Source organism: Dryobates pubescens, chromosome 4, assembly GCF_014839835.1.
Source record: "Dryobates pubescens isolate bDryPub1 chromosome 4, bDryPub1.pri, whole genome shotgun sequence".
Lineage (NCBI taxonomy): Eukaryota > Metazoa > Chordata > Aves > Piciformes > Picidae > Dryobates > Dryobates pubescens.
In genome coordinates this window covers 21,257,300-21,279,492 of record NC_071615.1, presented here as the reverse complement: position 1 = coordinate 21,279,492, position 22,193 = coordinate 21,257,300, and the positions used below count along the sequence as shown (strand labels likewise).

The following is a 22,193-nucleotide window of genomic DNA, read 5'->3' as shown; positions in this document are numbered from 1 at the left end:
CAAAGTCTGACCTCATGCAGAAATGATAGCTTGTGCTGCAGACCTGGCAAGTGAGAGAGAAGAGATTACAATACAAGAATACAGAAGGAGAAGGAAGAAATAACCTGCTGCTGGATGAAGTGTCTAATCTGGCAGGCATCCAGCTCAGCCATCAGCCATCTGCTCTTCACCCAGCAAACCCACAGTTCACCCAGAACTGAAACTGAAATCCTTACACTGAGTCAGTTTCAATGTGAAGGGCTAGCCAGAGTGTGTTGGTTTGGTTGAAGAAAGGCATCCGTGTTCAGATTCTGGTTTTCTTCAGAGAATGCTGGTTCAGGTTAGGCTTGAGATTCTGGGCAGGACTGCTTTCAGAGTGAAGCACCCTAGAACACAGTTGGTACTAGTAGTAGGGGATTAGTCATAATGTACTGTTTCAAATTCTGGGTAGTTCAGTTGCAAAACCTTCTGATTCAGAAATATGTAAATAGACTTTATATAAGACTTGATTCAGGATCTGTTGTGAAGGTTATCTAGGAAATGAAACCATGGTAGAGCTTCCGTTTTGCACTTGCTGCATCTGGATGTCTTAGCTTTAGCTCCCTGCTGCTTGGTTTTGACATGCCTGAGAAGCTAGCAGCAACCTTTCTCCAGCTTCTCTTCAGGCACTGAGGCAGTTAACATATCTGTGATGTCTATGCACAGTGACTGGTTGTGTGATGGACTGCACACAGTCATCTCAGGCTTGCTGAGTTTAGTAGCCTAATTTTTTTCAGCTTGAGGAAAAATAAGATTTAGCCATAGTAACACTGACTAGTGACAGCGTTGTGACCAGGCATGTAAAGTGGATTATTTTGTTGCAGCTGTTGTCTGAGCTTCAGACAGGTGCTTTAGAGTATTGCAGTAATGTTTTTTCCTGTCTGCTAGTGTTTTCTAGAATTTATTTTGGTCTGGTAGTACCTTCCAGTGCAGGCTCCAAGAGTCTTTGGCCCCAAGGTAGCCAGTAATGTAGGAGAAGATATGCATACGGAAATGTTCAGTAGTATTTCACTTTTATGTCCTCTTTATGGGTAGAGTAGCTTAACATACTATAAGGGAAAAGTTCAGACTAACAACAGAGAGAATTCCCCATCCGTTGTGTAACAGTGGCCTGTTTACAGCTTCTTGGCATCATTTTTGCAGCCCCACAGGGTTCTCCTGTGGCTGCAGAAACTGACAGTCTTCTGCATTCTAGGTACAAGCGAGTGTTTTCTGTCGGAACTCACGCCATCACCACCTACAATCCCAACACGCTAGAAGTTACAAATCAGGTAACTAGCACTTTTGGAGTTGATTTTTTAGTCACCTTAACCATCCAGAGTAGCATTCAGCCTTCAAAAACTATAGTCTGACAAGTTTTCAGCAAAACCTGAAGGTATGGTAGCTGCTACAACAGCTCACGTGACAGAAAGGTGGTGTTGCCAATACTCTGTGGGTTTTGTGCTTTTAGGCAGCTTGTCTTTATTGGCCAATAAGCAGTGGTTTGCTTTTGGGTGTGCATTCTGAATGAACTGGGGTAAGTTTGATCACTGTAAGACTATGTCCCTGCGGGGACTTGACACACACACACTTTGAAGAGCATCAGATAGGCAACTCAAGCTGTCATGTGGCATACTAGCTATTGTCTCATGACAGCAACTTGTTATCAGTGCTAAGGGTTTGGAGGGGAGGAGATGTAGCTTTGGAACTACTAGCAGGATAACCTAATTATTTTCAATTCTCTAGTGGCCTTATGGAGATATCTGTAGTATTTCTCCTGTTGGAAAAGGACAAGGAACAGAATTTAGTCTCACTTTTCGCAAGGGGAGCGGGAAAAAGTCTGAAACTCTGAAGTTCTCCACAGAACACAGAACAGAACTCCTTACTGAGGCACTGGTAAGGTCTGGGGCTTGGCTTTGCTTTGGTGGGAGGGGTTTTATCTTCAAACAAGCAGTAAGTACTTGGTTATCATTACCATTTGTGGTAGCTTCCTATGTTTCCTATGCCTTCTGAGGAATTACAGAAAAAGTAGGAAAGTAAGCTGTCATTTGAGCTGTTCTGTTAATGAGCTTGATCTAGCATCAGTTGCAGCAACTAATGGATGATTCTTAACTAGTGAGTAAAGCTACAAATTCTGAGTATGTTAAACTGCAGTGGAATGGTGAGGTTTAGTCCGAGTCCCTTAAATCGAGGTCAGCTTAAACAGAGACTTTCTGAACAGAACTGCTGTGATATTTGCATTTATTCTTGACTTCTTCTACAAACAGAGATTCAGGACAGACTTCTCGGAAGGCAAAATCACAGGACGGGTAAGTGTCTGGCTTGGCTGGATCGTGTGTGGTTCAGTGAAATGATCTCAAGACTTCTGTTAATGCTTGTGCTACAGGCACTACCTGAAATAGCTTTTGTAGATTTGGGCCTGAAGCCTTGCATTGAGAAGAGAAAATTGGAAGTCTGTCCAAAAGCAATGGGAACCTTTTCAGCAGTAGAGTATCCCAGTTCTCTTCACTTGGCCTGAGCCTTAGTGGTACACATACAGAATCGGTGTTGCTGCTGAAGTAAAGGCGTTGCTGTCTGCAGCTCTCATTTGGAGAGAAGAAAGAACTGAGTAATGAATCCAAGCTTATGTTTTAATCTTTACTACTTCCAGCACTTTACTTCTAACTCTAAATATTTTTCTGTGTAACACCCTGGACATTTGATGTGGGAATATTGTTTCCTGGAAGGGTTTCTGTAGGTCAGATTGAAGATGAGATTGCCATTTAAAGAATTTTGGTGATACAGTAATGAGCAAGGCTTATACAGAGCTGGACTTTGTTTGGGTTCATGTCTGCTGGTCACAGAAGGTAGCATTTACAGTAACTTAAAGCATTGCATAATAAATCTTCAGTGATGAGCATGGTAACAATACTGGGATATGGAGGTCCCCTTTGTCTTACTGTGCTTTAGAACAGACCTCTAATTTTTCCTGCTTTCATTTAGTCTGTAATGGAATATGACTGCAGGAGATGAAAAATGTGCACTGTGGTGATTAGGTTTAACTTGATTAGCTGAGTAACAGCCTCTGCTGCATTCACTGTTTCCTTGTCTACCTGCAGTGCACATAGTCTGCGCAGACCACCTTCTGCAGCAAGAGAAAGTTACTCCTTCTGGAGTGGCTGTTTGGAGTTTGCTGTTCTCTTTTAAGGATGCATTGTTGAAGCTATGACTTCCTTGTCAGTTGACAGCTCCTTTCCTTTGATTCAACATGTTCTTAACATAGAAAAGAGCATTAAGGGAGATGATACCATTTGTGAACTTTACACCCACTCTGCTTACTGGATTGTGAAAGAACTGTTGCTGTGTAGTAGTATGTGTCCACATGTCTAAAAGTAGCTCTCCCTGCAGAGGTATAACTGCTACAAACATCACTGGAGTGATACAAGGAAGCCTGTGATTCTGGAAGTGACTCCTGGAGGTATTGACCAAATAGATCCTGCAACAAACAAAGTCCTGTGCTCCTATGACTACAGAAACTTTGAAGGCTTTGTTGATATTACTGGCTATCAGGGAGGCTTCTGTATCCTCTATGGGGGATTTAGTAGATTGGTGAGTACTAAACCAAAACATCTTGGTATGGTGCTTAATGTGTTTATAGCTGTGTATTTAACATGAGGCTTCACCATCGTCTGGGCATACAAGTATGTGCAGCTTTGGGATCTGGCTGTGGAGCCTCAGGGTTTGTTAGTGGGTTTTAAAGCCTTTTCCACAGAAAATCAGTTCAAAACATTGGAGGGCAATGCTTGGATGGTTTTTTGTTTTGATTGGTTGGGGTTTTTGTCTGGTTACTTTTTTCATATTTGGAAGTAGCAGCAGCGGAACTTTAGCTTCTTTGATCACGGGACAACTTTTACTGCACCCGACCTGCTGGGTCCTGATGGGGTGCATTTATCTAGAAGGGGTAAGAGTCCTAGCACTAGAGTTGGCAGGGCTCATTAGGAGGGCTTTAAACTAGGTCTGAAGGGAGTGGGTGAGGATATAGGTCCCTCTGCAGAGGAAAGAGTAGGGCACAAGGTAGGGTCAATTGAGAGGTTGGGAGCCCAGCTGCAGTGCATGTACACCAATGCACGCAGCCTGGGCAATAAGCAAGATGAGCTGGAGGTCCTGGTCCACCAGGGCGACTATGATGTAGTTGCCATCTCAGAAACTTGGTGGGACAACAGGCACGATTGGAGTGCTACACTGGGGGGCTACAGGCTCTTTAGGAGGGATAGGCAAGGGAGAAGAGGAGGAGGGGTGGCTTTGTATATTAGGGAGTCACTTTCTGCCACAGGTCTTGAGGTGGAAGATGAGGGAATTGAGAGCCTGTGGGTTAAAATCAGAGGGCAGCCTAACAAATCTGACATCCTGGTTGGAGTCTGTTATAGACCACCCAACCAGGATGAAGAGGCTGATGAATTATTCTACAAACAACTGGAGGCTGTCTCAAGATCATCAGATCTTGTCCTCGTGGGGGACTTCAACCTGCCAGATATCTGCTGGGAAATTAATTCAGCAGAGAGGAGGCAGTCCAGAAGATTCCTGGAGCGAATGGAGGACTGCTTCCTGATGCAGCTGTTAAGTGAGCCTACCAGGGGACAGGCTCTGCTTGACCTGCTGTTCTCCAATAGGGAAGGGCTGGTGGGAGATGTGACCGTGGGAGGCTGCCTAGGGTGCAGTGACCACGAGATAGTGAAGTTTTCAATATGCAGGGAGATAGAGAGGAGCACCAACAGAACCTTCACCTTGGACTTCCGGAGGGCAAACTTTAGCCTCTTTAAGAAACTTATTTGTAAAGTTCCCTGGGTACCAACCCTCATGAACCAAGGGGTCCAGGAGGGTTGGACCTACTTCAAACAGGAGCTCTTGAAGGCACAGGAACTGGCGGTCCCCATGTGCCGAAAGATGAGCCGGCGGGGAAGGCGACCGGCCTGGATGAGCAAGCAGCTCCTGGAGGATTTAAGGGGAAAAAAAGAGGCTGTATCACCTTTGGAAGGAGGGGAAGGCTTCTCGAGGTATGTTCAAGGAAGTGGTTAGATTATGTAGAAATAAAGTTAGAGAGGCAAAGGCCCAGTTGGAACTGAAGCTGGCAACCTCTGTGAAAGAAAATAAAAAGCATTTTTACAAATATATCAACACTAAAAAGAAGGGCAAGAAGAGCCTCCACTCCTTACTGGACCTGGAGGGGAACACGGTGACCGAAGATGAGGAAAAGGCTGAGGTCCTGAACGCCTTCTTTGCCTCAGTGTTTAACAGCAAGGCAGGAGTCCAGGATGAGTGGCCTCCTGAGCTGGGTAAATAGGGTCGGGGAGCAGTGTGATGCCCTGGAAATCCATGAGGAATTAGTTCGGGACCTGCTGAGCCACTTGGACACTCATAAGTCCATGGGACCGGATGGGATCCATCCTAGGGTGCCGAGAGAGCTGGCAGATGAGCTGGCCAAGCCGCTCTCCATTTTCCTCCAGTCCTGGCTCACTGGAGAGGTCCCAGATGACTGGAAACTGGCCAATGTGGTCCCCATCCACAAGAAGGGTCAGATGGAGGAACCTGAAAACTACAGGCCAGTCAACCTGACCTCAGTGCCAGGGAAAGTGATGGAGCAGATTATCCTGGCGGCAATAACTGCGCACCTGAAGGATGGCCAAGGGCTCAGGTCCAGCCAGCATGGATTTAGGAAGGGCAGGTCCTGCCTCTCCAACCTGATCTCCTTCTATGATCAGGTGACCCGTCTGGTGGACGTGGGGAGGCCTGTGGATGTGGTCTACCTGGACTTCAGCAAGGCCTTCGACACTGTCCCCCACAGTAAACTGCTGGGTAAGCTGTCAGCTCGTGGCTTGGACAGCAGCACTCTGTACTGTGTTGGGAACTGGCTGGAGGGCCGAGCCCAGAGAGTGGTGGTGAATGGTGCCACATCCAGCTGGTGGCCATCCAGCTGAGTCCCATCCTCTTTAACATCTTCATTGATGATCTGGATGAGGGGGTTGAGTCAGTCATCAGCAAGTTTGCAGATGACACCAAGTTAGGAACAGATGTTGGTCAGTGAGAGGGTTGAAAGGCTCTGCAGAGGGACCTCAACCGACTGGACAGATGGGCAGAGTCCAATGGGATGGCATTCAACAAGTCCAAGTGCCGGGTGCTGCACTTTGGCCACGGCAACCCCATGCAGAGCTACAGGCTGGGGTCAGAGTGGCTGGAGAGCTGCCAAACAGAGAGGGACCTGGGGGTACTGATTGACAGCCACCTAAACATGAGCCAGCAGTGTGCCCAGGTGGCCAAGAGGGCCAATGGCATCTTGGCCTGCATTAGGAATAGTGTGGCCAGCAGGAGCAGGGAGGTCATTGTGCCCCTGTACTCTGCACTGGTTAGGCCGCACCTTGAGTACTGTATCCAGTTCTGGGCCACTCAGTTTAAGAACATCGAGACACTTGAACGTGTCCAAAGAAGGGCAACAAGGCTGGTGAGAGGCCTTGAGCACAAGCCCTGTGAGGAGAGGCTGAGGGAGCTGGGATTGTTTAGCCTGGAGATGAGGAGGCTCAGGGGTGACCTCATTGCCCTCTACAACTACCTGAAAGGTGGATGTAGCCAGGAAGGGGTTGGTCTCTTCTTTCTAGCAACCAGCACCAGAACAAGGGGACACAGTCTCAAGCTGCACCAGGGGAGGTTTAGACTCGAAGTGAGGAGAAAGTTCTTCACTGCGTGAGTCATTCGTCATTGGAATGTGCTGCCCAGGGAGGTGGTGGAGTCACTATCCCTGGAGATGTTCAAGAGGGGGTTGGACATGGCACTTGGTGCCATGGTCTAGTCATGTGGTCTGTGGTGACAGGTTGGACTCAATGATCCTTGGGGTCTTTTCCAACCTTAGTTATACTGTGATACCGTAAGTACAGAGTATAAAACATCTAGTTATTTCTGTTTGGATTAGTGACTATACTGTGAGGTGGACATGGAGCTTCCTGGCACTTCTCAAAGTTACAGAGGTGACAGGCAGTGTTACTCATCTCTGATGGAGTCCATCAGAAATAGATTGAGCAGAGATGCTGCTACCTTTTTAGCCTGTGGATTGATGCTCGGTGGCATTGCTTGGCAACTACTGCAATGTAATGCTGGTTTCAAAATCCTGGAAGGGTTTCTGTGGACTATACTGCAAGCAGCTGAAATGGATCTTTAGGAATTAGCTCATATTTACTGATGTGGATGCAGCTACCTCAGGCACTGTGAACAAAACAGGCTTCTGGTGTCTAAATTTGGGGTTCCCTGTCTTTTGTACTGCAGCATGCTTTTCTCTAGCATAAAACTAGTAGTATATGACTGATCCTCCAGAGCTGCTCCAACCTTGCCTTGCAGGGCTGGAGAACAGCCCTCACAAATAGCAGCTGGGGCTACCACTGTGGTTCTTTAGCTCCCCACTCCTCCCAGGCTGTGAGGATCTGCTGCCAAGGATGGGCAAGCATATCATGCAGACACACTGGTGTGTAGCAGGGTATCTTTTAGCAATAGCTGCTGTAGGGTTTGTTTTTGAAAGGCAAATGTGAGCTCAGTAGTGGATCTCTTGTGTAGCAAATACTGCTTTTCTTTGTATCATGCACTTAAAAAGGCTGCTGGAAGGGTTGTCTGTTGCTAGATGGAGGATTTTGAGTTAGTCATGAGGTGTTGGATGACAGGTTGGACTTGATGATCTCTGAGGTCTTTTCCAACCTTATTGATTCTGTGATTATTTGTGGAAGTGATTTCTTGAGCTATGTCATGGGTTTTTTAACCTGGGTTTTGTTGGGTTTTTTCTTGTCAAAATTTGCAGCACCTGTTTGCATCTGAGCAGAGGGAGGAAATTATCAAAAGTGCAATAGAGCATGCTGGCAACTTCATTGGTATCTCTCTGCGGGTAAGGAAAGAGGCCCTGGAGTTCGAGCAGTACTTGAACCTTCGCTTTGGGAAGTACAGCAATGACGAATCTGTGACATCGTTAGCAGAGTTTGTTGTTCAGAAAATAACACCTCGACACATGGTAAGGGTACCCCCTGAACTGACCTTGTTCCTCTGGAGTGCTGAGAATTCTCTGTCCTAATGTGCCTGTTGGGTTTGTTGGTTTTTTTTAAGGAGCCTGTGAAAAGAGTGCTAGCTCTTACGGAAGCTTGCTTAGTTGAGCGGGATCCAGCTACCTATAACATTGCAACTTTGAAGCCATTAGGCGAGGTAAGAGGCAACCCTTCTCAGTGTCACTTCTTCACGTACAAGTTCTAGAAGGTGATGGTAGTAGGAATTTGGGAATGCACATAACATGGCCTTAATTTGTAGAGTACAAAATATGGCTTCATGAATGTGAACGTTCTCTCTTATTTTTAGGTGTTTGCTATAGTGTGTGACTGTGAAAACCCTCAGCTTTTTACCATTGAGTTTATCAAAGGGCAAATTCGGAAATACTCTTCAACAGAAAGGTAACTGGGGCTCTTGGGGTTAAACTTCCAAGTGGAAGTTCCCATTGTGTTCCTTGCAGGTTCTCAGTTTCTGCAAACTCTGATCCCTGGAATTAACTCAAAGCAGTCTGCCCCCTACAGACTTAGATTTGTTACAGGATCTAAATCTCTACCCTTTACTTTCACCCCAGTGTTAGGCAAGTCTGTCCAGAAGGTTTCTGAAGGACACGTAAGGGTGTTGGGCAGCTGGACACAGCCTGTTTCTGCAAAGCGGTTTTGTTCTGTGTGTCATACTTGATTAAGCAGTACAGCTGAGACAAGGAAAGAAAGAATGGTTTAAGTGATATGGAAATGTAAAGCTCTGACAGCCTTTCAAGCTCTCTGCTTGAGATTGTTAGCTCTTTCAAATAGAATCAACCAAGACAGAGCAGTCCCTGAGTGCACTTGCAGTAGTAATGCAGCCTAATCCTGCTCAGCACGCACACGGCTGAATTGGCTTGCAGCATGTAACTCATTAACAGATAATCTGGGGTTTAGTGAAAGGCTACAGCTGGCTATAGTGTGTACAGGACAGCTCTGTCTTTACCATGAATACAGGGGCACTTGGAAGGTAGTGACTTCTGCAGAATAGAATAGAATAAAGCAGGTTGGAAGAGACCTTTGAGATTGAGTCCAACCTATCATCCAACACCATCTAATCAACTAAACCATGGCAACAAGTGCCCCATCCAGTCTCTTCCTGAACGTCTCCAGAGGTGTAGCTCTCAGCACCAGGATTAATAACAGATTCCAGGTGTTGCTGCCTTTCATTCTGTTCCTTTTTTTTTCCCCTGTCTGTCTTAACCTGGGTCTTTGGCATCCCTTTTCTGATGTAAATTATATGGGTTTTTTTCCCCCCAAACACAGAGATTCTCTCCTGGCTAGCTTGTTAGATGGAGTGAGAGCTTCTGGTAACAGAGATGTCTGTGTGAAAATGACCTCCACACAAAAAGGCCAGCGCTGGGGATTGCTCAGCATGCCGGTAGATGAAGAAGTAGAGAGCCTCCATCTGAGATTTTTAGCTGCTCCTCCAAGTAAGCTAATGCCTCTTACAAGTTTTTGTAGTGCTCTTCAGAGCACCCAGGGATGTAGTCAGGAACATTGTGCTTAACTTTTGTTATGTCCTCTTCCAGATGGTAACTTTGCAGATGCTGTGTTCCGGTTCAATGCTAACATTTCCTACAGTGGGGTGCTACATGCAGTTACACAAGATGTAAGAATAAATCCTCTGCCCATCCCTTTAAGATGTTGTTAGTGCATAAGGATATTAATGATTGTTATTTCTGAACCAGGGTCTGTTCTCAGAGAACAAGGAGAAGCTCATCAATAATGCCATAACGGCACTGCTCTCACAGGAGGGAGATGTGGCAGCGTCTAATGCAGAGCTTGAAAGCCAGTTCCAAGCAGTAAGAAGACTAGTGGCTTCAAAAGCAGGCTTCCTTGCCTTCACTCAGCTCCCAAAGTAAGTCAGAAGCTGTTGATGATGTATTATCCTTAAAACTGAGAACTGGAGTTAGGCATCACTTCTGAAAGCCTGGCAGCCTGTACAGACAGAAGCATCATTACTTCAGCAGTATGAGACTGACATCAGGCTGTAGAGTTACCTGACAATCCCCAGTGATCCCAAAGCTGGTTTCTTTTGGTTTCTTTTTGCTCAGTGCTCTCTGCCTTGAGTCCAATACAATGTCTTTCCCAGTGTAAAAACTTCTAGCATGCACCTTCATCTGTCCTTGAAGTAGACAGTCTCATTCTTTGTTGAGGCCGCTGCTTCCATCGGTACACACCAAAAGTTCATGTTAGGAAGGTGAGCTCGAGTCCTGCAGTAAGTGCAGGCCACTTGGAGTTTGTGTCTGAGCTGGGTAACATAAGGAAGCAGAAAAACTGCCCGATGTTCTTTGAAAAATGAAATAATTCTTTGGAGTGTTTCTGACTCTGGACTGTGGGGCAGCTGAATGCTATAAGGAATGGCGTATGGACTCAGCCGAAAACTGTGTGAAGTCCTTTACTTCTGTGGGCGGTGTCCTGTACCGTCACTGTCCTGTAACCACAAAAATGGCCTGAGTGTGATGAGAGCACACTCAGCTAAAGATAAAAGTCAAGCTTTTTCTACCAAGGAATTCCCAATTTATGGATATGTTAAGGTACTGGCTTGCCCAGTGCAGTGGGAGCAGGTCACCTTGGGTCCCTTCCTGGACATTTCATCTTAGTTTTAAGTTTCTGTTTCCCCTCTGATCTTGGTGGTTTCTCTTCCTTTCAAAAGATTTCGCGAACGATTAGGAGTGAAGGTTGTGAAAGCTCTGAAAAGGAACAATGATGGAGTAACCCATGCCTCTATTGACATGCTTTGTGCTCTCATGTGTGTAAGTACTGAACTGCAGATTCTTTCCTTTTGGCGTATGTGGGCTTTAATCTACTGAAACTAGCAGGCACAGGCACTGCCTTTCAAACTGTAGTGTGCTAAAACATGAAATAACCTGTCCTCTGGTGGCTTCCTGCTGAAGTTGAAGTAGGATGTGCTAGTTACTGGTTCAGAATGTGACTTTGACTACAGCTGTTAAGAAGAGAGGGTTGAAGCGTGACTGCATAGTGAATACTTTCACTTTTTTGTAGCCCATGCACGATGACTATGACTTGAGGCAGGAGCAGTTGAACAAAGCTTCCCTTCTTTCTTCAAAGAAGTTTCTAGAAAATCTACTAGAAAAGTTCAATTCCCATGTGGTAAGTCAGATTTTGAAAACGGATACCTTCTTTAAGTGCTTTTCTTAATTGCTGGGAAAACATTTTTGTCATACTGAAATGTACTTGGAGTGTATTTATAGCTGCAGTTGAAGCACAGACAATACAGCAGTCTCTGGCACTGAGGCTTATTCTAAATAGGTTTAGGTCTTGACAGGTTAGAGTGGAGCTGTCTGTTCTGCAGAACTGGAGTGTCATGCAGTGAATGCTTCCATGTTCACTATGGAATCTGGGTGTACTGCCTAACTAAGAGTAGTGTATGCTGTTACTTAGTAAATTAGAAAAGGTAGTGTACTGTACTGCTGTGTGTGAGCTCATGAGTCTCCCATGTGCTGTAGGAGCCAGGGCTTCACCAGAGCATTGCTGTAATCAGGCTAATGGCACTCTTGGAAACTTGGGATTTTCATTTGCAGACTATCTCATGCCATGAAAGGAAGAGCACCTTCAGCATCATGAGTACTGAGTGAAATCTGCATGCATGCTCTTTGACAGGGGAGAAACACTATTCCTGTGACATACTTGTTTTCCTGACTCCAGGATCATGGGACAGGTGCCCTAGTAATTAGCTCGCTCCTGGACTTCCTGACGTTTGCCCTGTGTGCTCCATATAGCGAGACTACTGAGGGGCAGCAGTTTGACATGCTGTTGGAAATGGTGGCATCTAATGGAAGAACACTATTTAAGCTCTTCCAGGTAAGACTGCATCGGCTTTTTTACCATTATTAGAGGCCTTAGGTAGTCAGTGAACATGAATTTTTTTTCTTGCTCTCTTGAAAGACAAATTTGCCTCCTGTTCAGCTGGTTAGTGTGCCTCAACTTTAGTGACATCTGCTTTAATTTCAGATGTCAGTGAGGTGGCTATTCTGTAGTGAATGATGTGCCAAATCACTGTAGAAAAAACTGCCTAAGACATTTTTCTTAGAATCACTTTAAAATACCAGTTAAATATTAGCTGGATTCAGCAGATGCCCAGGTCTTCCTCTCTTATGAGAGGCTGACTCTGGTTTTGTCTCTCAGTAGGAGGAGTGTGACGAGTTACAAATCAAGTGTAGCATCCTTCTCAGTAGGGAGCCTGCAAGAATTCTAGGATTTTTAGCTAAGAGCTCAATGTTTTCTTTCCATAAAAACAATATATTTCTCTTGGCTAGTGTCAGCTGACGTCAGAGTTTCTCCAGCATTACTGCAGCTTCTCTGTGTATACTGCTGTGCAGTGCCAAGGAGGCCATCTGAGAGCTGCATGATGGACTCTTGTATAAGGTGTAGGATAGGAACTCTTCCTGGGGCTATCTTTTGCCCAGAATTAGAGGCAGAACAGCTACATGGATGAGTTAAACTGAATTGCAGGTGATCTAACCTCCAAATCTTGCACTTGGATCATTTTGTCCATGTTCTTTTCTAGCACCCTTCCATGGCAATTGTGAAAGGAGCAGGTTTGGTAATGAAGGCAATAATAGAGGTGAGAGCTTTACCAGTGTTCCCTGGCACAGCATACTTAATGTGTGTTGGCTGTTTTGGAAGGGCAGTTGCTTCCCAGCAGAAGTTTGTTATATTAGCTTCTCTTGGGGCAGTGGCAAAGTGGGGAAGTTGCTTTGTTATGAGGGGTTTAATATAGCACCTTGCTTTCTCTGACACTTGGGGGTTGGGGAGCATGTGAATTGGGATGTTAGGCAGTGCCTTGCATGTTTTCATATTGCAGTCAAGATCTGGCTGTCAATGTTGTGTGTAGCTCAGTCACCAGACTTGTCCTGCATGTTAAAGAGGGCCTGCCAAGGGGGAGAGGCCATGTGTGCTGCAACGCACCATCAGATGGAACATGACTGAGATTAGCAGCCAGTGATGGCTCAGAGCAGGCTAGTGATGCCAGCCTCTTTTCTTCCTGCTTCACCAAAGAATGATCTGGCTTTGTTAGCTTCCATACTGCAAGAGGTATGGGCCAAGCCCGTACTGCTCAGGGAGTGCTCATGGTTGTTGTAGGGTGACCTTGCTAACTGACTCCCAACACTTCCTGTGTTGAAATTCAGGGCTTAGATTAGTGCCTCGCTGTATCCTAGTGGCTTATGCATCTCAAATGCATCTGGTACTTGCCTGGAAGGAAGGGAGTGAACACTTGCAATAGAGGCATTAGAAATCTGCAAGTTTCCATCGATGCACATGGTAACATCAACTAAAAGTTGCTGTGCTGTTGATTACAACTCCTGTCATCTGAGCTGTAGTGGGACATGGGCAACTAAAAATGCAGTGAAAGCTCTTTCTTAATTACTCACTGCAGCTGATGTATCTTGACTGAGAGACTGCCTTACCTGTGTGACTGTCTGAACAGCACCCTTAAATGATCCCTGTTGACCTAAGTCAAGCAACCAGTGCTTTGTTTACCTTTAACTTGTTGTTGTGTGGAAATGGTACTTGTGCTGTCAACCTCCTGGTCTGTGAGGGGGGACATGCATCTTACCCTATCCAGTTACTTTCCTCACAGGTGTAACTACTGATGATCTGCTCCATGGCTTTGCTACTTCTTTGGTCAGTTGCTGTTGAGAACTTGCACTTCAAGCCCATTATATTGTAGCTTCTGGCTTTTTGGATTTTAGTTGATGTAACTGATGGTCAAGAAGGCCTTGGAACTGTAAACTAAGATAAAAGCAGCTTAACTAAGATTCTTTAGTAATCATCTTGCCCTGTTTCCAAAGGAAGGTGACAAAGAGATTGCTACCAAAATGCAAGACCTTGCCCTCAGTGAAGGTGCCTTACCTCGTCACTTGCACACTGCTATGTTTACAATAAGCACAGATCAGAGGATGCTTACCAATAGGTATGTCAGTCTCACCTAATATTATGCTTAAAAAGTCTTAAGTGGCCTAGCTAGCATTGAGACATTGGGAGGTTAAGGAAGAGAGCATGCAGTTCTTCAGGAGAGTATTTTCTGCAGTAGCTGATATGCATTTAAGCTCCAGCTGAGGCTGCAGCCACTTAACAAACCTTTGATTTCAGGTGGTTTTTTTTGAAGCAAAATGAAACTTTGGTTGTTTGCTCATTAAAGGCTCTTTTTGAGTATTTTTTTTCCCCTCTGAAAACCTTCAGGGAAAGAAAAGACAAGTAGCAGGTCTAGAACTTGTAAAGAAGTTCAACTTGTATTACATGACTGTAAATCCTGGTGTGCACACCCCAGGCATCTTGCCTGCAGTTAGCATCACCCATCCTGTATGAGAGAGATCTCATACAGAAAGGATTCCCTGAATTCAGAACTGAGCACTGAGCCTTAGCACGTGCTGGGGTGGACACATGAGAATTGCATTATTTCCACCCAAATATAAGGTTACAGAAGTTTCAGCTGTGTGTTTCTGAAGTGCTTTAAGAGTTGCTTAGCAGTGTAACAAGTGGAACTTGTTGTCACTGTATGTCGTCCAAGGGACAGCTAGTATGAAACCTTCTGTCATGCTAGTTCTGTTTTGCAGCTAACACTGACAACTCACTTGTAAGCAATGATTCAGTTCAATGCAGTGGAAGCCTAGTGATGAATGCTGGCAGAAAGTCAGTTGGCATAGAAGGCAGGCTCCCAAAAAGGCTTTCCTAGCCAATAACTGGTATGAAGAGCTTCAAGAAGAGCAGTTAACAGTTCTTTGTTGGCTTTTGGACTCTTAACTCTAACTTAAGACTGGATAAACTTGGTTATTAGATGATTAGCTTTTGCTCTATTGCTCAAGTGTTCTTTTGAGGTCTAGATCCAAAAGCATGTGCTGCTGCTGTTCCACTAACTTCACTGGAACTTCTTAAAGGCAACACTTTAAAGCATGCTAAGCCAATTTTTGAACTAGAATAATATAATGCTTTGTGCTCTTACCCAAGAGCACGAAGCTCTTGCTTATCTTCATTTCACCAGCATGGTAAGGGTGTCAGCTTAGTGGTTAAAACTATTTAAAATGAACATGTGGTTTGCTAATTTCAATTGCTTTTTCAGGCAGTTAAGTAGACATTTGGTCGGCCTCTGGACAGCTGAGAACAGAACTGCTATGAACTTGTTGAAACGTATTTTGGTGAGTAAACGTAGGATATGGAGTAGGGAAAAAATAGCATCTGAGAGCCTGCAATACTGGAGAACTTAGGGCAGTCTGTATAGCAAATATCCCCTTTCCCCTGCAAGAGGCATGCCTAGACTGGGAGACCAGAACCCTGGCATATGCTGTTTAAAGGATATTGGTGGCCGTGGGATCAGCTCTCTTCTTCATGCAGTCCTTAAGTGCTCCTTTAAGTAACAGAATACAGGCAGGAGCTCTGCTGTACTGAAGCTAATCACAGTATCGCAGTAAAACTAAGGTTGGAAGAGACCCCAAGGATCATCGAGTCCAACCTGTCTCCACAGACCTCATAACTAGACCACGGCACCAAGTGCCACGTCCAATCTCCTCTTGAACGCCTCCAGGGACGGTGACTCCACCACCTCCCTGGGCAGCACATTCCAATGACGAACGACTCGCTCAGTGAAGAACTTTCTCCCCACTTCAAGTCTAAACCTCCCCTGGCACAGCTTGAGACTGTGTCCCCTTGTTCTGGTGCTGGTTGCCTAATGATGTGCCTCTGGTGGCTGGTTCTGTTGGGTGGTAGCACTTCATAAACAAAAGCAAAAAGCTGTTATAGCTTTTACTTACTTGCTTAGAGGTGAACAGAAATTCTTTTTTGACAGCTTTAAAGGATTGTCTCATTACCTAATGTGATGGCTTCTGTTCTGTTAGCCACACATATGCTAACACTGGTTTAAAACTTCTTTAGCCACCAGGTCTGCTGGCGTACCTTGACAGTGCTGATCCGGTTCCTGAGAAAGATGCTGACAGGATGCACGTTAGAGATAACTTAAAAATTGCAACTGTAAGTAAATGTAGCTGTCTCACCTCCCATTATGTGGAGTTGCAGCCACTAGATGACTGGCCTCATGCAGATGCTTGACTGTTGCACTGCCCTGCAATCAGACAAGCTGGCAGACCTGCAGCTGCAAGTGACTAATAGGCTTTATCCTGCAGGATCAGTATGGCAAGTTTAATAAGGTGCCAGAGTGGCAGAGACTGGCTGGAAAAGCTGCAAAAGAAGTTGAAAAATTTGCCAAAGAGAAGGTGGATCTGGTCTTGATGCACTGGAGAGACAGAATGGGCATAGCTCAAAAAGAGGTAAATGTGTTTGGAACTCTTTGCCACTTGACTTAAGAGTAGAGAGGAACACCTACCAATCCATGAAATCAGGAGTATGACATCATCAGAAGGGTAGAAATGCAGAAAACCTTATAGTTGTGTCTCCTTTTAGCAAACCTGCCTCTTACTACTTTTTATCTTGGGTTTGAAATGGTTTCCATGGAGAATGGAAAGCAGGTTTCACAGATTCACAGGTGAATGGATTCCTTCAGCATATGTATTAAGCTTTAGCTTGTTCTTGCTTTAGCCAGCCTTATCAATCTGGCCTATGGCTTACCTGTGTTTCTTCCAAGAGAAGTATACAGGAGAATAGGAAATTCTTTGAAATGTGACAAAACCAATCTTTAAACTACTTTTGGCAGAAACTATGAAATAGTCTTTGTATCCAAAATTCCATATTCATGCTAGTGATATTTTAGTTATGGAACCTGCTTGAGGAGGCTTGAATATAGATGAGTGCTTAAATTGCAATATAAGACTGTACATAAACCCACAGAGTGATAAGTGATTTGCTTTGATCTGAAATTATTAAAGGATAGCTCAGGCACTGCTTGGGTTCTTACAGTTGGCCTCCTTTAATTTCATTGTTGTGTTCTGTATGACAAAGTGGAATCATGAGGTGTTTCCCTTAACTTTCTTTAGTCTCTTGACTAAGCTGGTTTTTGTGCATTGTGGGAATGAAACAAACTATATATGCAAGGAAGGATGAAAAGAGCAGTGCAATTCAGTGTTGAAAATGTCCATTTTCATACTTGATCTGATGTAACAATAAGCTGTAACCTGAGAGAGCCTTGACTTAGTAAAATCTAGCTCAAGTTTGTAGACTGTGGCACAAAATTCTGGAATAATGGCAAACTAGGTTCAAAACAAAGCACCTATGGAGAACTCTGGGAAAGAGTAGTGGAAAGGCAGATTGCACTTTAAAATCTGCTCTAGATGGTTTAAAAACATCACATCACTTCTCTCTCCGGAGTTCTGAGCTGTTTGATTTCACAGCAAATGTACTCAAGTGTAACTCAGAAAAGGTAGCAAGTTTGGTATTACCACTTGGAATTGCTGCAGTGGCTGTGGCTTGTTAAATGTACCTTCTCTTTCTCTTCCACCTTTCCATCACAACCAGGACAGAAACAATATGGTGAGTCTGTTTCTGCTTCTTGTGTGGATTGTGTTGCTCAGACTTGTGCTTGCATGTGGTACCTCATGTAGAGTAGATTGATTTCATGCTTGATCAAACTAAGGAACCTTTCAGTGTCCAAGACAGGTTTGTGGCTGGCTTGTGTGACTTGCTCTGGTTATTTCCTCTCAAGAGCAAAGAGGGGAGCTGATGAGTGCTTATGGTGATGGGAGCAAGCTTTTCTCACTGGTAACTAGCTTCAAAAAGAATGACTTGTTAAACAGCTGAAAGCTTCCCTGGCATGATTTAACTTGGTGTAAATAACACTTGTGGGAGTCTGTTGCTATTACTTGCTAGAAAAGAGATCTTACTTACCAGGCTTAACTTAGTGTGGCTTTGAAGGAGTGAGAAAGCTTAGCTTTTTACTTAGTAGAAACAGATACTCCCCATCATCCCCTTCTAACTTGTGAAAGGTGGCTGTTTTGCAGAATGTTCTTCAGAAGCCAGTGATATTGAGGAAACGACGCCAAAGAATAAAAATTGAAGCAAACTGGGATCTCTTCTACTACAGGTAAAACACCCCCAGGAATGTGGCTGTCGGGTACAAGTTATTACTGGGCTGGGTATTGCTTAGTATCTTCTGGGTTGCTTTGGCTTCGTTACAATTTCTGCCTGCCTTGAAACAGTACAAGTGCTTTGTAACAGGCACTTAGGAAAGATTAACTCCCAAGATATTCTTACAGATTTAGTTTGCATTTGGGAAAGGGAGGAATTTGGCAAGCTTCTCAAATGTTAAACTTCATCCGTTTTTCCCTTGCACCAAGAGTGAATAACAAACTGCAGGTGCAGATCTGCATGACGTTGAAGGCTAAGCAGAGTAGAGAACCATTGCAGTGTGCTGGTGTCAACCTATAAGCTACTCAAGATGCTCTAACTTTAACTGGAATAAAAATGAGTTCAAGGCAGGCAAAGAGAAACATGGATACTGGGTTTCAGATAGTGCCCCGGGGCCTAAATGCAGGTTGCTTACCTGTCAGAGCCTACAAAGGAAAGGTCTCTATCTGTAAAAAGCATTAGCACTTGATTTGGGCTGGGGTGCTGTATTAAATGGGCTAATAAAGTAGATAGGAAGAGCTTGCAGGTCCCCTGGTCATCAGCTATGTGCAAATAATGACTGGAGCCGAAAGGGATAACAGCAGACCTGGTTTAGTCTAGGCTGGCCTCCATGGTTGTGCAAGCAGTGTGCAGGTGATTAACCATTTCTGAATGATCTAGAGACCACTGCTTGGTGCCTTCTAATTCAGATCTACTCCTGCTAATCTTGCCAGCTGAGTCTTGTCTGCCTTTCAGGTAATGTTTGGAGGGCTTTAAACTGTTACTACTTTCTTAGGTTTCTTCAGGATCATGCTAGATCAAACTTGATTTGGAACTTCAAAACGCGGGAAGAGCTGAGAGACACTCTTGAGTCTGAGATGAGAGCATTTAATATTGACAGAGAACTTGGCAGTGCTAATGTTATCTCGTGGAACCATCAGGAGTTTGAGGTAAATGACCCACTGTAGGAGAAACTGCATGTGTGAAATGTCTGCTTCAAGTGTCACCTTGTCTTTCTCTACATGAGTGTGTTTGGTGTTGATAATCCCTGTCTACCAGCTGCAGTTCTTTTGGGGTTATGGAATTAACTGCTGAGGCTTGAGGCTGGGAGTAGATACTGTCCAGTGTCACTGCAAACCCCAAACCTCTTCAGCCTGACACTGTAGAGAGAAAAGATGGATCAGAACCCTTGATATGCTGCCATGTTAAAAGACTTGGTGTTACACTTTCGTGAAGATGAGTGGTGCTTGTTCTTCAGTGTGTTCCTTCTGGTAGTTCCACAGGTTGCTTCTTCCTGACAGCAAATCCCTTGTCTTTGTTTCCCTCATGTCTAAGGCTGTGAAATACTGGGCTACCAATCTGTAAGAGGTTATGTGGCTAAACCCATGCTGCTTTGCAAATTATGGATTGAGGATACTGCTTTCACATTTTACAGCAGTACCTGAGCTCAAAGCAGCCTTTCAGGCTTCTATAAAGCAACTGGTAAGGTCCTGATGAGCTTGCTCAAAATAACTTGCAGGATGTTTTCAAGTCAGATGCTAATAAACATGTTCCTGTGCTCTATATCTCCAGTGTTGGTAGGGTTTCACAGTTTTCATTGTGTAATAGCAAAATGAAACAAGGCCACACATGAATTCAGCTAAGTTGTAATTAGATGTGCCGCATGCCATCCTTGTCACAGCACAGCTTTCTAGTGGAAGCTTGAGCAGAAGACTACCAGTGAAAACAAGTGTGAGCTGCTGCTCTTGAGGTTCTCTGCTGATCAGCAAAGTGGGAAAGAAATGCAAAACACTGGGCTAAGGCTTTAGAAGAAAACTGAGTCATACAACTACAGGTGGCTTCTTGCCTTGATGCAGCAAATAGCTGCCTTAGAGATTGGATTGGTATTTCTTGCACTGGGATTTAGCTAAATTCTCCTCATCTGGGTCAGGCACAGGACTTCTGGGTGCCACAGTATTTGCTATCCCAGTTCTGCCTGAGGTTTAGAGGTGCTGACTGGAAACATCAGAAGTACAGATCTGAAACTTTGTAGTACATACTTCCCACCTGTGCTTTGTGCTCCTGCATGGCTTGTGCTGCTGGAATGTATCCCTGGCAGTCCCACAGGTCCTGGATTGTGGGGCATTCTGTAACATGATCTTTGAGCAGCTTCTGTCTCAGATTTGCTTCTAATTTATAAGGGAATATTTTACTAGACTATGCTGTAAGTATTTGAACTAACTATGTAGTTGTGACACAGGCTTTTCTGCCGGCTGTGGAACCTGTCCCTTTGCCAAGAGGGATGGTGGCTTGAGGTTGCTCAGAAGTGTACTAGTTAGTGAGATGTCTTTGTATCATGTGCTGTGGTCAAATCTCTGGACCAGTTTGTAGCCTCATGACAGTGGCTTTCAAACCACTGAAGCAAAAAAGCACTACACAGAGCAGCTTTGGTCTGCTGGAGGTACCTCTAAAGGAGGTGCTTGCCAAATGCTTAACCACCCAGCACTGAGGCATGTGGTTAACTTGAATGTAATTGCTCTGAAGCTGATGATGGCTCTCATTGTGCAATTTCACTTCAGCTGCTTGCTGCATGCATTGATGCCTCTAGGCTTCTATTACCCAGCATAATGGCAAGTAGAGCTTAGTAATTAAGTCATGCTTGTGTTTCTTACTTGTAGTAACATTGAGTGAAGTGTTGCAAGGGAATAACTACTTATTAAAGCTTGAATCACTAAATACACCATGTATTAACCAAGTTTAGGTAATCTAACCAGCTGATATTAGAAAGGTTTAAGGGCTAGAAGCTAGGAATTCAGTACAATGAGAAACTTTGTTCTGGGGAGCAACAATAGCTTATGGCATGTGTTTTGTAGGCATATGCTCCTTTAAGAGCAGACTTGCAGATGCTGATTCTGCTCAAACTACAGGAAGGGTTGCTAACCTTACACAGAGTTTGTGGATGCAAGCACTATGTTGTTACGCAACCAACAACTAAGTGAAGGAGAGGCAATATTTAATGCGAATTGATTTGTTCTGTTACAGGTAAAATATGAGTGCCTTTCTGAGGAAATAAAGATAGGGGATTATTATCTAAGACTGCTGCTGGAAGAAGATGAAACTGAAGAAAGTGGAGCAATCAAAAAATCGTGAGACACAATTCAAGTCTTCCCTCATTCCCAAGCCTGGTAGGTTTACTTCACTAAAGATCTCCTCTCTGCCCTAGATATGAATTCTTCAATGAGCTCTACCACCGCTTCTTGCTTACCCCAAAAGTGAACATGAAATGCTTGTGTCTGCAAGCACTGGCCATTGTTTATGGAAGATGTCATGAAGAGATAGGACCATTTTCTGATACCAAGTACATTGTTGGGATGTTGGAAAGGGTAAGAATTGTTTAGAATTACTTGATATAGTACTTAACATACCTCTAGTCCCACTATATTCAGATCATTCATGTTGCTATTAAACCTGAGTTCTGGTTTTACAGAAGGTGAAGCTGAAGCATGCATACTGTTGTACTGTGCTGTCACCAAGCTTTCCTGGTATCTCACCTTGATTCAGTTAAATTTCTTTGACCTTGCTGATCATAAAGGTATTTCAAATGAGACTTTATCTGCCTTCTGTACAGCCTGAGAACCCATTGAGGCTAACAAAAGTAGTGTGAAGGAACTTTGTGTGAAGCTTATCTCATGCTTGCTTTTGAAAAGCAGGGAAGCATAAAGCTTTTTAAGAGGAGAACCTTGTTCCATCTCACATTATTTCAAAATACTGACTGAGTAGCAGCAGTAGCTCCCAACCTATGCAGTAGTAGCCCTAGATGGGCACATGATTTTTAATGGCATCTGGTTTGCCTATTAAGTAATTGTTGTGTCTCACAACTGGTACAGCCCACAAAAACACGTTTTCATGCAGTTTGAAGAAGGGGTTCTTTGCTAACATCAGTAAAGGGTCTGGATATGGCTGTTGTAAGTAAAACTGAGGAAGTGCAGTCTCTTGTTTTGCTGTGAGTCCTCAGAGTCTCACCAGAGATGTAGCATCAAAGACCCTTTTTTGTCTGCTGGCTGAAACCATTCTCTTTTCCCCTTGTATCTGTGTTAACCAAGTCACTGGGGAATCCAAACACTGTCAGTT

The 22,193-nt window shown here is 44.3% G+C and overlaps 1 protein-coding gene across 1 annotated transcript in view; it reads left to right on the top strand.

The window, feature by feature from the left end:
* The window catches only part of DNAJC13 (DnaJ heat shock protein family (Hsp40) member C13), a 48,778-nt gene that overhangs the window by 5,086 nt on the left and 21,499 nt on the right, over window positions 1-22,193 (top strand). Inside the window, exons 3-25 of the mRNA XM_054160927.1 lie at window positions 1,214-1,289; window positions 1,744-1,893; window positions 2,265-2,306; window positions 3,385-3,585; window positions 7,811-8,017; window positions 8,110-8,205; window positions 8,356-8,447; window positions 9,333-9,499; window positions 9,599-9,678; window positions 9,758-9,927; window positions 10,726-10,825; window positions 11,076-11,183; window positions 11,739-11,894; window positions 12,601-12,657; window positions 13,886-14,007; window positions 15,154-15,229; window positions 15,963-16,058; window positions 16,211-16,354; window positions 17,496-17,510; window positions 17,978-18,060; window positions 18,880-19,033; window positions 21,105-21,208; window positions 21,286-21,445. Coding sequence (XP_054016902.1) covers window positions 1,214-1,289; window positions 1,744-1,893; window positions 2,265-2,306; window positions 3,385-3,585; window positions 7,811-8,017; window positions 8,110-8,205; window positions 8,356-8,447; window positions 9,333-9,499; window positions 9,599-9,678; window positions 9,758-9,927; window positions 10,726-10,825; window positions 11,076-11,183; window positions 11,739-11,894; window positions 12,601-12,657; window positions 13,886-14,007; window positions 15,154-15,229; window positions 15,963-16,058; window positions 16,211-16,354; window positions 17,496-17,510; window positions 17,978-18,060; window positions 18,880-19,033; window positions 21,105-21,208; window positions 21,286-21,445 — 2,656 coding nt within the window. The remainder of the gene's footprint in view (window positions 1-1,213; window positions 1,290-1,743; window positions 1,894-2,264; window positions 2,307-3,384; window positions 3,586-7,810; window positions 8,018-8,109; window positions 8,206-8,355; window positions 8,448-9,332; window positions 9,500-9,598; window positions 9,679-9,757; window positions 9,928-10,725; window positions 10,826-11,075; window positions 11,184-11,738; window positions 11,895-12,600; window positions 12,658-13,885; window positions 14,008-15,153; window positions 15,230-15,962; window positions 16,059-16,210; window positions 16,355-17,495; window positions 17,511-17,977; window positions 18,061-18,879; window positions 19,034-21,104; window positions 21,209-21,285; window positions 21,446-22,193) is intronic.